Source organism: Blennius ocellaris, assembly GCF_963422515.1.
Source record: "Blennius ocellaris genome assembly, chromosome: 24".
Classification (NCBI taxonomy): Eukaryota; Metazoa; Chordata; class Actinopteri; order Blenniiformes; family Blenniidae; genus Blennius; species Blennius ocellaris.
In genome coordinates, this window is record NC_137673.1 from 6103998 (window position 1) to 6118053 (window position 14056).

At 43.5% G+C, this 14056-nt stretch overlaps 1 protein-coding gene across 1 annotated transcript in view; it reads right to left on the reverse strand.

Moving 5' to 3' along the window:
* Positions 1–4595: 4595 nt before the first annotated feature.
* LOC308147831 (cilia- and flagella-associated protein 47-like) overlaps positions 4596–14056 on the reverse strand; it is a gene marked incomplete at both ends in the record, with an annotated part of 45691 nt that continues 36230 nt past the window's right edge. The window contains 4 exon segments of the mRNA XM_080520164.1: positions 4596–4661; positions 5519–5687; positions 7032–7193; positions 12883–13048. Of these exon segments, the coding sequence (XP_080376290.1) occupies positions 4596–4661; positions 5519–5687; positions 7032–7193; positions 12883–13048 (563 nt within the window).

Genomic DNA, 14056 nt, shown 5'->3' on the forward strand with positions numbered 1-14056 from the left:
ACTCTGGAGATACAAATGCTTCAGGCAGATTCCGAGATAATGCCAAGAGTTTTACTCTGCCACGCGCATCGAAATCTGGTGGGCTTAAGTGATGCCTGTTTAACAAAGCCGCAGATCTGCCGCGGACATATTCCGGCTTGTTGCTGCAGAGCTCCACGAAAGCTGGTGAAAATGCCTCAACATTGAGGTGCAGCTGTCAAGCAGTGCCGCACAGCGTGGACAGGCTGCGGCGTGAAGTTTGGCCCTGGGGGTGTTGTCCTGTCGGGAGGTCAGTGGATCTGCTTTGTTCGGCTTCGCCCGGCACCTCGGCACTTGGCAGCTCCTCGTTATGATTTCATTATTACGAGCCCGACTTCGGCGTGATCTGCCGGTCACTGCAGGCAACACAAACAGACACTCCACCAATTACTGTTGGCTTGGCTCATCTGTTGCCCGGGCAACGCTCCCACGGAGGACGGGGAGCTCATTTCTGCAAGTAATCTATGGACGGATGTCAACAACAACACACGCGAGCGGCCGCACACACCTTTTCTTTACTCCTCTGAGTGACAGGATGCAAAATGCATGCAGGGCCTCGTCACCTCCCTTTCAGCGTCGACTCCCCTCCTTTTCTGCTCCGTTGCACCACATTTCTTACTTTTACCCATCTATCTTTCCTCTCCACCTCTCCCATCCCATCCTCGCGTCCCTCTTCCATTCTTACCCCAGCAGGCTGCAGATGGTGCTTAATGGACGCATAACTGAGCGTAACTGCCTCCTGAATAATTCCACAGGCACAAGGTGAGGCGTAGGACAGCTCTATAGTGCAGACACTCACACACACACACACACACAAACACGCGTAACCTTCATCTTCTTTATATCTACGTTATTCAAATCGCATGAAATGTGTCAAACCACTGCGATGTATCCAATTTTTAAGCATTCAGTTTTTCAGATTTCACTGGTGGGCCTGGATCTTCTGATGCAGGTGAAAAGTGAACTGAAGTAATCCAGCGAAGAACATCGCGTCAGCAGCTCCAGCCGCCTCTGCAGTGGTCACTTTACACCCAGCAGAGTTACACACTTCTTTACACTCCATATCGACCACCTCGTTCTATTTGTGTGTGAGGAGCACTTGTATCCTTTTTATTTTAACATTTTCATATTTAAACATGCTATTTTCATTGTTTGTTGTTGTATGTGTACAGTGTACAGTTGATCTGTTAAAATGTGTTTCTTACTGTGCTTAATGAGCCTTGAACTTCCCCTCAGGGACAATTGAAGTGACTTCATTTAAAATGTGATCAAAGACGACATTCATTCAACCAGTATTTGCTGTTATTACATAATAAACTTATTACTATTATACGATACTGCAGTTAATCAATAATTAGTTGGTTTTTTTTAGATTTTTTCCCCTGCAAATTTACTTTAATACACAATCCAACATATTGTTTCAACATTTGTTTGCACAACTGCAATTAAAAAAAAAAAACACGAAAGATGATGATTGCTAACAAAATGAAACACAGAAAGTAAAACAAAGGCCAACAAAGACAAATTAAAGCCCTTTATAAACACATCAGGAGGCATAGGGAGGCAACGAGACGGGGAAAAACTGAGGAGACGACTGTGCACAAAACATGGAACAGAAACCAGACATCAACATGAATGAATGACAGAAACACACATCAGATAAACACATAAAAACACGTAACATAAAACCCAGGTCAGCTTTGTACCCGAGATAATATATATTGACTGTAGTTGACGTTTGGGTTTGTTAAGTTCTTCTCTGGTGCTGAATAACACACGTTTACTACTAATTCACACTGATTAATGCCTTGCCTGTTCAAGAATCTTTGCACGTTTGAGTGAAAAAGTGTTAAAACAGAAGTATTTTCCCTTGTGAAATTGCAACCTGAGCTGCAGTTTAAAGTCCAATCTCTGTTACATTGCTGCTCAGACGCTGTCAGATATAAACAGCCTTATTCAAGTCCAGTCACAAGCCTCCAGCGTGGCGGGGATGTGGACTCTGCCTATGCCATTTCACGGCATTAACACAGTTGTTTGGAAGCCATCCCTCTCGAGTTTTGGCTTTATACTTTGTCTTGCTGGAAAACAAATCTTCACCTCCGTGGCGCCTCTTCTTATGCAGTCTGCATCACGATGTCCTCCAGGATCCCGCCCCGGGTTTTACTTCAATCATTTCTCTCTCGGCTCTCAGAGGAGCATCTTCATAGCGTGATGCAGCTGTCACCACGCTCTGTGTCGGGGAATATGATGTTCAGCTCGGTGGCAAAAGGGGCAAATTTGGCCTCTCCAGATCAAGTATGAAAAAAGAAAATTCCATTGTGCCTCTTAGTCACCTTTTTTTGTGATTCGGCTCCATTGTGTTCATGTTGGTCACGACTCACCTGAAGGTGGACTTTTCTCACACTGCAGCGGTTATACAACAGTCCGGCAGAGCTCCACAGGTGAATTCAGTTGGACTGGTTATATAACAGCGAAAGACAAGTGGCTGCACCGGCTCTGATTTGAAGATGATGAGTTTCCAGCTGCTTCCTTTCAGGGTCCCTACAGCAGACCAACGTGTCTGATGTTAAAACCAACGTGTGGTCGGAGATAACCTTCTGCATTCTTGAATTTGGTGCTCTAATCTATGCATTTTTTTTTTGGTTCAACTTGCATGAATCTGTCTTAAATTTGCTGATATTCTTCTTTCCTTCAGTGGTGAACTCCTCGTGGTTTTCCACTGAGTGCACATTCAGACCTTCTCCAACTCACAATACACCTCACTCATTTTCCACTCGTTTCCTGGAGCCTCACCATGTGACACCGACCACCTCCCGAGGTGGTATGAGTAATCAGATTACTGCACCCTGGAGACATTCGCACCTCTACTTTCCTGTGGTCAAGACCCATGCATCACCCGAAGCACATTTTAATGCCGTGGAGAAATGGGTTCTTCGGCACTATAAATGTATTTAAGTTGGGAGTAAATTAAGCCGTGATTTGAGAAGTGCATTGAAAGATGGTATTAAAAATTCCTGGCAGAAGCGTGCGGCTGTAGATACAGTAGATCCTGACAGCTATGGCTGCTGTACGAGCTCCATTTGCATGCACGCGGGCTCACACTTGACAACCTCTTAAGGCTCATGAGGTTTGATTTATTAAATGGGAGACAAGGAGGTTTTCAGAAAGTTGGGCGTAGATTTCAAGGTTGTCCCGGTTACTGTGATGTAATGTGAGGTGGGAATAAGTCGTCTGAGCAGTCGTCTGAGGTGGATCTAATTTATGGGCCGGCTTGCTCTCCTCTCTGAGGCAGCGTGAGAGACCAGAGCAACGAAACCAGGTTCCTAACATCTGACTCCACGTGAACTCTCAGGCCTCACAGAGATATCATAACCAGTCCTAGTATTTATAGCTCCCGGGTGTGGAGAACGTCGGGAAAACTGTCTCTTTTCTGGATGCGAATCGTTAAAGATTTTATATGTATAATTTATTCAGGGAGATCTCCAACCACTGAGACTTTTAACAAAGCCTTGTAGTTCTGCAAACATAAAAAAGCCATTGCAAAGAATTCGGAAGTGTTTAATGGGTTCGAATCTATGTTCATGTCCGATAATTTACGAAATATTCTACTAAAATTAGATGTTAAAAACAATTAAATCCTTTTTTCCATGAGGTATGATCTTCAATTCATAACCATTTACATATTAATTTGTATTCATTCTCATGACTTGTAAATGTAACATCTGTGAACATGTGTGTATTTTTTGTGTCTCCAAATTAATCCAAAATAGAGTGTAATAGAAATGTTCTCTTTTTTCTATAATTTAGTTTTGAAACACCAACTGTATAAGATTAATCCGATTGAACACAGATTTCATTAAAGTTGCGTCATGTAAACACTTCTGTCTGACTAAAATTGTCACCTTTATGAGTGAATTGCTTCCCACTGTTAGAGCTTTATGGCCGGTGTATTACCTGTGTTGACCAACGTTACAGAGCAAAGCGTTATGAGATTGTTGCGTGCGTGCTCCAGCTGTAAGACCCACTATATCAGTCAAGTTCATTTAGCACAATGGAACAAATGCCACAATAAAAGTTTAGTAGGAAACAGAAGCAGAAGGAAGTTTTTCAGGGACATTATGTTAGAAAAGAATAAGGTTCACGCGGCTAAATTTTGTCCGGGAGCCCGCGGGCAGAATGAAACACCTTTGTATTGGCAGAGAAATTAGTCATTAGAACTGCTGATGAGAAACACTAATAGGGCTAATGAAGCACTTTGAGGCAGAGCGAAGCAAAAGTGTGAACGCCATTCCCTCAGTGTGGTGCCGTTCTCACAGTTTGTGTTCAAAATCTATCTGGCTGAAGGTGACACCGAGATAAATATTTAACATAAAGACACGATGGTGTGACTGTGAGCGGCTCATTTGCCTCGCAGCGAGTCAATCCCTGCGTCTAGTTGCAGAGTTTGCATGTTCTCACACAAATCAGGTGAAATAAAGAGGCTGTGTATGAGTGTGTTTTTTGTGTTTTTTTTATGTGCCGACTTTGCGAGGGGAGCTGAAGGTTGTGGACGACCAGCGCTGCCCTCGGTGGACGAGTCACAGTGGTGGCGAGTTCTCGCGGCTCTTCCCCTTCACGTCATAAGTCCATCGCATGTCTGCGGCCTGCAGCGAGAGGAGTCAGCTGTTTAGGTAATGGTTTTTGTACATGGCCTCAGGCTGATCTGCCATTTAAGCAAATTCAGTCCTGACAAGGCAGTACCAACGAATGTGAGCAATTACTGAGAAGTGAATGAGGAGCAAGTTGACAGAGCTGTGAGAGAGTCCGCACAGAACAGATAGTAAGGCTGCATAAATGCCTCATCAGCTAATGATTGGTCATTAATCACGTGTGAAGCACAGTTAAGACAACTTTCTCCATGAGCAGTTCCTGATTAACTGTGAGCCTGCCATTGAGAAGCACAAACTGGTAATGACTCATTACTTTGTTGGTAATTAGGGTTTGTTTTTATTGTGTGTACTCCGAGTGGGATATTAAACGAGCAGCTTTAAAGCCGTGTCTTGTTGATTCACGACGATCAGAATCAGCGATGTCATTGCCTTTCCGAAAACAATTCCATCTTCCAGATTTCTCGAATGCCACACAATCTGACCCGAATGTGAGCACCCGGATATCAACATCGTCTGATGATTAAAAAAACCTTTTGGAGAATCCTGCTGTCGCTTGCGAGCCTCTCTGATTGCTATGAAGGAACTCGTGTTGAATTCCCATCACAAGCTCAGCATCCACTGGTAAATCATGAACTAACTGCTCGGTATGATGTACTCCGCAAAAGTAATTACTGATTAAGTAATGAGCAGTGAGAAACGAACGAGGTGGCGCTGCTTTGTGCAACTGAGCAGCTCCTGCTGAGCTAATCAGGAAGTGCTCACAGAGAAAGTGGTGTTTAACTCAGTCAAAGTAGCAATAAAGACCTCGGGACTGGGATGGCTGTAACCACGACAACAGAAGCCACAAGTACCTGTATGGAGAGTGTCGCCCTGTGCCTGTTGCAGGCTGCGGCTGGCGTGAAGGACACCGTGATGAGGGCTCCAGTGGAACCGGCGGGAGGTAACGTCCCAGAGAGCGGCGTCACCGTGAACTCGCCGCTGCTGCCCGGCAGCAGAGCCGCTGCGAAGCGCTCGCTCCTCCTGGAAACAACACTTCAGATTCACTGCTGGCTGAGCATGCACACGTCGAAGGAGTGGCGCACAGCTGCGCTGTAAATGTCAGGGAGTTTTACTCCGGCAGGAAGGACTCTCTGGAGACGTCTCCATCAGTGGAACCACAGATTCAGTCCTGGCGTCTTCGACGTCTCTGGTCCACGGGTGGCGCTCTCCAGGGTTTCAGCAAATACCCAGACAGATGGGACTTTACTGTAGATTATTTATCTGTCACTTTTTCACTGGCAAGCATTTTTAGTTGCCAAACCTTTACAGCTATTCAGATAATAACTGTAATGGCACTTTGTGAATGTCAGTCCCTTCTTTTTTGTTTTTGTTGCTTCAAAACAACTACTTCTTGTGATTCTTGGCAATAGCAAACTCTCGAAGAGGCGTTTTGGGAGAACATAGGAAACGACAAACCTCCAACAGCAAAGCCAGAGTCGAGCCTGACTGTCAGGCCGACTGCGCGTTCAGGCTCCTCTCTGGACACTAACACAGTGTCAGATTTTAAGAGCAGTCTTAAAACTTTTATGATCCGTCTTTACACTGCTCACAGACCTCAGTCTCTCCTCCGCCAGTACATTTAGGTTACCACTGCATGTCTCTTCTCTTTCTTTGAACCTTCCTGCAGTGATCTCTGCTCATCATGATGCTCATTGATGCTGTCGGTTGTCCCCTTGCTTGTGTCTCCAACACCAAACAGTCCAAGCAGAGAGCTGTCCCCTCTGAGTCTGCCTCTGCTGGAGGTTTTTCCTTCTGCACAGGGACTTTTTCCTGTCCATTCTCGCCTTAACTTGATGTTTTTTTTCTATCTATTTCTTGTATGAGGTTAGATAAAACTGAGCAGGGGTTTTATTCTGCAGTTGCTTCAATGGTTCATTGAGAAAACAGTGAATCAACCAGGGAGCATGAGGTGACAAATCAAATTTCAGGTTAATTTTACACTGAGCACATCTTCTTCATCACTAGTCTGCATCCATTCAAAAACTACTCCACAGTAAATACAAAGGACACGAGGACGACTCCAGGTTCTCATTACCTCCAGTGTGAATTCTAATCTGTTATCAAACCAATTTTTCTTATCTCCACTCTCCTGTGTGGTCGATACTGCAAACGTGCAGCAAACACACACAGCACAAGGTGCGTTCAGCTCCAGGACAGCAAAAAGAACATCTTATGACTGCGCTTCATGTTAGAAGGTGTCGTGAGCTTGATTTCAGTGATTAGAATACTTGGAGGGAATGAAAGAAAATAAATGAAAATAGACACACACACACACACACACACACACACACACACACACACACACACACACACACACACACTCACCTGGTGGTGCTGGTCAGATGGAAGCCCACCGCTGAGGTCTGGCCTAATTTTGTCGTTTCCATTAAAATTACATCATCCACCTGCGGCTGTGTTGCAATAAGAGAAATGTGGAAATTCCAGATCTTGCCAGACACAGAATGAACTGCAACGACTGCCGAGCTCCTGGATGCACACACACACACACACACACACACACACACACACACACACACACACACACACACACACACACACACACACACACACACACACACACACACACACACACACACACACACACACACACACACACACACACACACACACACACACACATTATTACACATTGTTTCACAGTCTTTTAGACAGTTGTCACACAACCGTCAACAGACTAATAAAATACATTGCATAATGTGATATACCATATAATTTAAAATAGCGAAGGAAAAATATTCCTCTATTGTATTTAAATTCCAAAACACAAATATGAGCGCGTGCACGCATACATTAGAACAAAAACAAATATACCGGAGCAACATTCCCACATTGTGAGTCTGTTTATTGATAACAGAGTTACTGTTTATAAGACCCAGAAAAATCCACTGCTTCCACTGCCGTCACCGAGGCGAGAGGTGCGGCAAGCACAAACACACCCGAGCTGAACTGAAAGGACTTCAGCTGTACGGCTCGTTTTTGCCACTTCGTCAGTTTTTTTAAGCAGTCTACGTGATCATTCACATACATCCATCTGCATCCTAATGGTGAGGAAGGTTGGACTGGTTGACAGATGGCAACTGAACAAACCATAGGATTGGAAGATAACTTGCTTCAGTCGCGACTGACCTGCCAAAGTTAACTTCTGATGTGTTTTTCTTATTGGATTTTTTTTTATTTTCCAGAGTTTTGCACTGTGTGGGAGTCTGCCAGAGAGACAGCTGGCTTTTTATAATGACTGTGCTCATGTTTTGTTATCTGTTCTTGTTGTTAACTTTCTCTGTTGTTGCATTTATACTTCACTTGCAGAAAAAGGCAAATAATTGAGTTGGGTTTTCCCCCTGCGGGATCAATAGCGTTAAATCCTACATAATGTAATCTAAAATTTCATATTAAACTGGCAAAACCATGGTAAGATTCATGTAACACATTTGAAAAACAAATAGGTAAGGAAATAAAATTGAAAATATATAGATATATAGAAAAATAGATCAGTAAATCGATAGACCCACAGACTGATTGCTGTGATTAATAGCCATTGAGGTGTACCATACAACTGAATCTCAATCTCACTCCAGGAAAAGTTGGAGAACCACAACACTCATCTGAATATATCATCGCAGCAACATGAATCGCTACACCAGAACTGTAATATTTCACTAAAAGTGAGAAAAATGAAACGTGGTGCCTGAGGGGAAGTCAAAAAATCATCAAAAAGTCATTACAATAAATCTTCTAAGGAACTGGAAGATAAATTCTAGAAATATAAAAGTGATTAACATCCATCCTGTTGGGATTATGAATATCTGTAGAAGATTTCACAGCAATCCATCCATTGGTTCTAGTCAGGATCAGCAAAGGCAAGCCGCCCTGCGACGATGGCGACATAAACATAAGTGCAGTGTTTACCAATGAAACAGCTTTATGTGTGGGAGAGCACCAGCCGATTTTACTTATCTTGCAATAAGGAACTAATAAGGGAGTTGCTGTGGGAAAGGGAACCTGTATGCAGTCAGTTCCCCGTGGTGCACGGATGAATGCCTTCGATTTAGAGTCTGCATTCCGCGTGTCTGTTTTCCTCATATCAGTCCTCCTCTCTAATCTATCTTGAAAAGTGTAATTTCAGTATTCCTATTTATCTCCGCAAACATAACTCACTAAACCGGTCTTTAATATTCTCGCTTTCCGCTTATGGTCCTCGACCTCCTCATCCAAGCGCTCACGGTGGAGGAATAACATGTGGATAATGGAAGAGCCTATTAGCAGCACCACACCCCCCGTCATTTCCTCGCGGAGAAGTCATTAGCTCTCCGAGGTATTGATTCGACCGGGGAACGCCTCATTAATGGACTCTCCGGATGGAGACAGGAGCTGATGAATGAATGCACTCTTCACTCAGCAGGATGTCACTGCCAGTGTACAGTGAGCGGGACGGTGGGGAAAAGCTCACTCGTGATTGAACGGAGTGTTTTCATTAGACACAGGCTGGAATTAAGTGAGGAGATGAAGTGATTCCTGTTTTCAAACAAGGTATGTTCCAATGTCAACAGCAGGACCGTAAAGGAGATTTCCAAGGCAAATAAATAAGATTAGTGCTTTCACGTCATTCCCGCGTCCTACAGGTGAAAGAAAAACTGCAATGCACCAGAAAGACTGCAAGCAAGTAAGCATGAATATTGACAACGCAGGAGGTATAACGTCTTTAAAAATCAGTTTTGCAAATGTTTAATGAGTGAGGATGCAAACTGTGTGTTTCGGTGAGGCTCCCCGAAAGTAAACACAACTTGTGTTTGTTTCCCCGCAAAGTCCACAGGGTATTACTGAGCTGCTGTGGAACTGTGCCAGCACGAGCTGCAACGTGGAGGAGGAACTCTGAAGGGAAACGAGCTGCTGGTGGCACCGAAGACCAGACTGCTCATTCAAAGAGGAGCAGCTCGGCTCAGCTGCATTAACATTGTTTCACATCACCTTTGTTTTTGTTCATCTGATTGAATCGTTCCCGACTGTCCTGTTTGTGTGAAGACTGAATAAAGTCATGGCATGGACGCTGATGTGCAGGCTCATGTGCACCAAGATCACCAGCGGAGCAAGAACAGAATACTTTGTGCCTTGACGTTGGCCAAATCGCGTTGAAGAGAGATTCTGTTGATTTCTTTTGAACTTTGTTCAACAAGTAATTATGATGACTTTTAAAACTGATTTTCAAAGTCTTGAAACTATTCAATTATAAGTTCAAGGGCAGCAATGTGTCTTTAATTTAAATAGGATGTGTTTACAAGACATAATTTAAAATGGATCATCTTGTATCCATGTAAACCAAGAGTTGGTTTCATTCATTTTTATAATAAATTAACTTAGCCAGCAAAATTCTCACTGTGAGGTTGGAAATTGAACCACCACACCACTGTGCTAATGTAATGATGTTCAAATTAATTTATAAATTATTTTACATGCTCCAAACAGCCATGTAAAGTAATGTCATCAAATACACAAGAAATGAAAGTCAAAAGATCTATGAAGACTATGAAGGTATATATTATGAGTGGAAACCTAAAAAAAAGGGCTTTCAAATGGTTAAAGGCCATCAAGTTGTACAAATATTGATCCCTAGAATGGTTTAATAATGGGTTTTCACCGAGTCACGAGAATCCTTTTTAGAGAGTGAAAGGAATATGTGGAAGCCCTGAAATAAAGCATGACACACTGTTCTATTAATCAGTAATGCATTTCAGAGGCATGCAGCCCTGTGGGCTTGACTGCTGGGATCAGTTGTTTGAATGCAATTAGTTTAGGATTAGGGTGGTGTGGGCAGAGCATGAATAACACACCAGTGATTCAAGGGGCCTGTTGTTATTGGGGTGTTTTTGTGTGTACATTGTTTAACTGATGACTCACAGGACTGTGGACTGTATTTTTGCAATTATTAAATGGGATTTTTTTTTTTTTTTGATAGATGGTAGGAAAAAAAACACCATTACCATTGATTTAATCTATAAAAGAAATCAAATCAAACCTCTCATCAGTGTCATACATAATACAGAGCAGCGCTGCGTTACATGATGACAAGACATTACTGAGACTCATTTAAGCTCTGATGGATATTCATCATTTCACTCAAGCACTTCAAAAGCAACCCAAAACTATCAGGGAGGAGAGACGATTTCTTTCTCGTCTGCACCAAAACATGAAAGCTTCCTATCGTCTGATCTGACATGACAACAATCTTTTTTCTGCAACTTGAAGAGGTGAATCAAAATGCCATGAGATCCAAGGCTACATAGACCCAATTTCCAGGAGCATGTTGTCATGTTTTCCTTCTAATGCTGAACATACCAATCCAGTAACTAAGTACAATTAAACTAAGTTTATATTTCCATTCACCAAGGCTCATAACATCTTCACTCCCGGGGATCTTTGTAAAATATCAGACAAATAAACTCTTGAAAACATGTTAGTAATCCATAGACGTTCTCTGCTTACAGCTCTGAAGTTTTGAAAAGGTTAACATTTTTAGATCATCTCTCAATGCAGAGCCTGACGAAGCAGAGCAGCTACAGCAGCAGAAGATCATCCACACAGACTGACCGTGATTGCACAACAGCAGGATGGGAAAATGTCTCCTGGTCTGATGCGTCTGGATTTCTGCTGCTGCGTTCAGTTTTTTGACTCAGAAATGAAACCGTGGATCATCAGTTCAGCGACCCCAACAAACTGAGTCTGTTCACAGTTTGAGAGTCCTTGAAGAGCCAATTGGACCATTTTTCTGGGCAGCGTTGACACTTGGAACATTTCCAGTCAGCACTGGATCCCTGCTGTTCCTTCACCTTTGTTTGGAATCTCTATCCTGCGGCAACGGTTTCAGTTCCCAGCTTGAAACTCTCCCAGTGCTCACCAGTGCTCCAGCTGACCTCTCTGTGATGATAGTTCAACTGAGGGGCACCAACGAGTGCAGCTCGCCACGGAAAGAAAAGCAGATTGTATTGATCTGCTTGAGGAAATTACTCCTCTGCATTTACATTACATTAACTACACATACTGGGAGCAGTGGGTAGCCAGGATACAGTGTCTGGAGAGCAACGGGGTCAAGGGAACCACAACTCTTCCAATTAAATGTATTAGCACAAGGGCAGCCAATACGCTGATCGCAACTGATGGGCGTCTCAAAGGTTGTGCAGGTTTGTGGGGGTTTTTGTGTCAATTTTCAACATATTATCAAACCTGCAAGATTTATGTTTGCAGTGTTATTTTAGTAAAAGTCCAGCCTCTTGGGAAGATTCATAATCATATGTGGCTTTATCGCAAAAAGCAGCTGGCAAATCAATAAAATCCAGTTTTCAGGTCCCACCACAGTTAATGTGTCGTCTTTGGGGATCTGACCTAACATGCAAAGGCCTGTTAGAACCGCAGGCAGCTAATGAGCCGGACCTCTTCTTTTACCTCCATTGGAGCGCAGCGGCCTGTAAGCTACAAACATTAAGACTCAGCACATGCAGACAGTAACAAATGGATGCAGTAGCCACACCCACTTGAGAGGGGGAGAGAGAAGACGGGAGGAAAACTGAGAAGGACAGTGAATAAATGAATGCAGTGTTTACTCGCGTGTTTGTGTTATCTGTACTTCACGCAGCTAACAGATTGTTTGCATGCCTTCCTTTCTGTTGTGTGTCTGTGTTTCATCCCTGTATGTTTGCGCAAAAGCGAGCCAGTGCTGTGTGTCGCTGTTTGTCTGATTATTAGACTCCTAGTTTGTTTTTTTCCCTTCTCCTCACAGAGGAGGTGTGCACATTAGTTCCTCTGAGTGTGTGTAGTTTTGTGAAGGCTCTGTAACTTCTGAGGCGTTTGTGTTGCTCTCGGAGAGAGTCTCATGCTGGTGTGTGGGTTCGTCTCACTCTCTCTCATAATGAGAGTCGGTCTCTAAGTCTTGGGATGTGCAAGCGAGCGCTGGTTTGTTTGTGTTCTTTGGTGTTTAATGCGTCTGCGGTTTGGGTCTCAAGCCTTCATTCTGTGTGTGCAATGCTTCTCCCTCACTGTACTGTGCTTGTGTGAGATGTGTGTGTACTTAAGTAATATTCCCAACAAAAAGACGCATTCTTCCGCCTACTGCATGAATATATCTCTGTGTGGTTAGTGTCTGTGGATGTGTGTGTAGAGAAGTAACCTGCGTGCTCTGAGAGGAGTGTAGACCAGATTAAGGCTGAGCGTTATGATGCCGTTTTCCGGGTCCCTCCTCGCTGCTCCAACCGCGGCGGAAAGGCAGTCCTCCGCCTCGCGGCGCTCCGCTTCGCCGTCTGAGAGCACCTCGCACTGGAAGTCTTCCATCACCGCTGTCCACAAGTGAGAGGACGTCACTGAGGAACAGCTCAATGAGCTGCAGGAACACAACTACTCCCAGGAGTCAAAATGTCCACAGTTACATTCAGAAATCTTACAGGAGACGCTGTTTGACAACAGTGCGGGCTCTAAGATCACACGAGGAAGGTTCATCATTTTGTCTGCACTGATGGTTTAAAAACTAAATGTGAAGAAAGGCATGTACAGTCAAATTTAATCAATATCATACGAAGACTCTTAATGCTGCTGTTATAGATCCACTTGATCATAATCAGTCCAAGATGTGATATCTTTGCATAATGCATTGAGATCGATGATGGAAGATTTTAGAGATCAGATTGATTTTCCCAATAAGTGGTGCAAAAAGGTAACAGCTACATGATTAATAACACTGCTGCACTATGTTGTGTGATGCAACTCACATATACCCCCTTCACAGCACATGGTGTCCAAGCAGCAGGTTTTATACAGCTCATTGTTAATACGGAGGATATGAAAGAACTTTTTTATTTTAATGGGTTTTTTTCTTTTCTTTTTGAGATACTGGATTTTCTTTATCTTTGATGCTTTATCTTTGATCACCGATATCCGGTCCATTCATCATAGAGGAACAGTGAGAATTTGAAAACATTGCCAGAAGGCATTATGGAGATATAGTATTGACCTGAATGGAGCAGGGTTATGGACACTGAGCAGCAAAGTCACAATGCCGAATAAAAACTTTAAAAGATGCGACAGAGGGGCTGTGTTAATGTGTGTGTGTTGGTGTAAGTCTGCAGCACAAAGCTAAGTAGAAGCCAGGCTGAGTCATCCTCCGATCACTGAGTGAGTATTTATTTAGTGAGCAGTGATTGTGACGGCCGCCTGAGCCTGGTGTCCGACCCGCGGTGCCGAGGCGCCTTTTAAACACGGTGACGTGCTGCTCTGATGAATTACTGTCAAACAAAGTTGCAGTGTGATCATCAGTCACCTGCTGGGGGTGCACTTGATTTCCCAGAAGA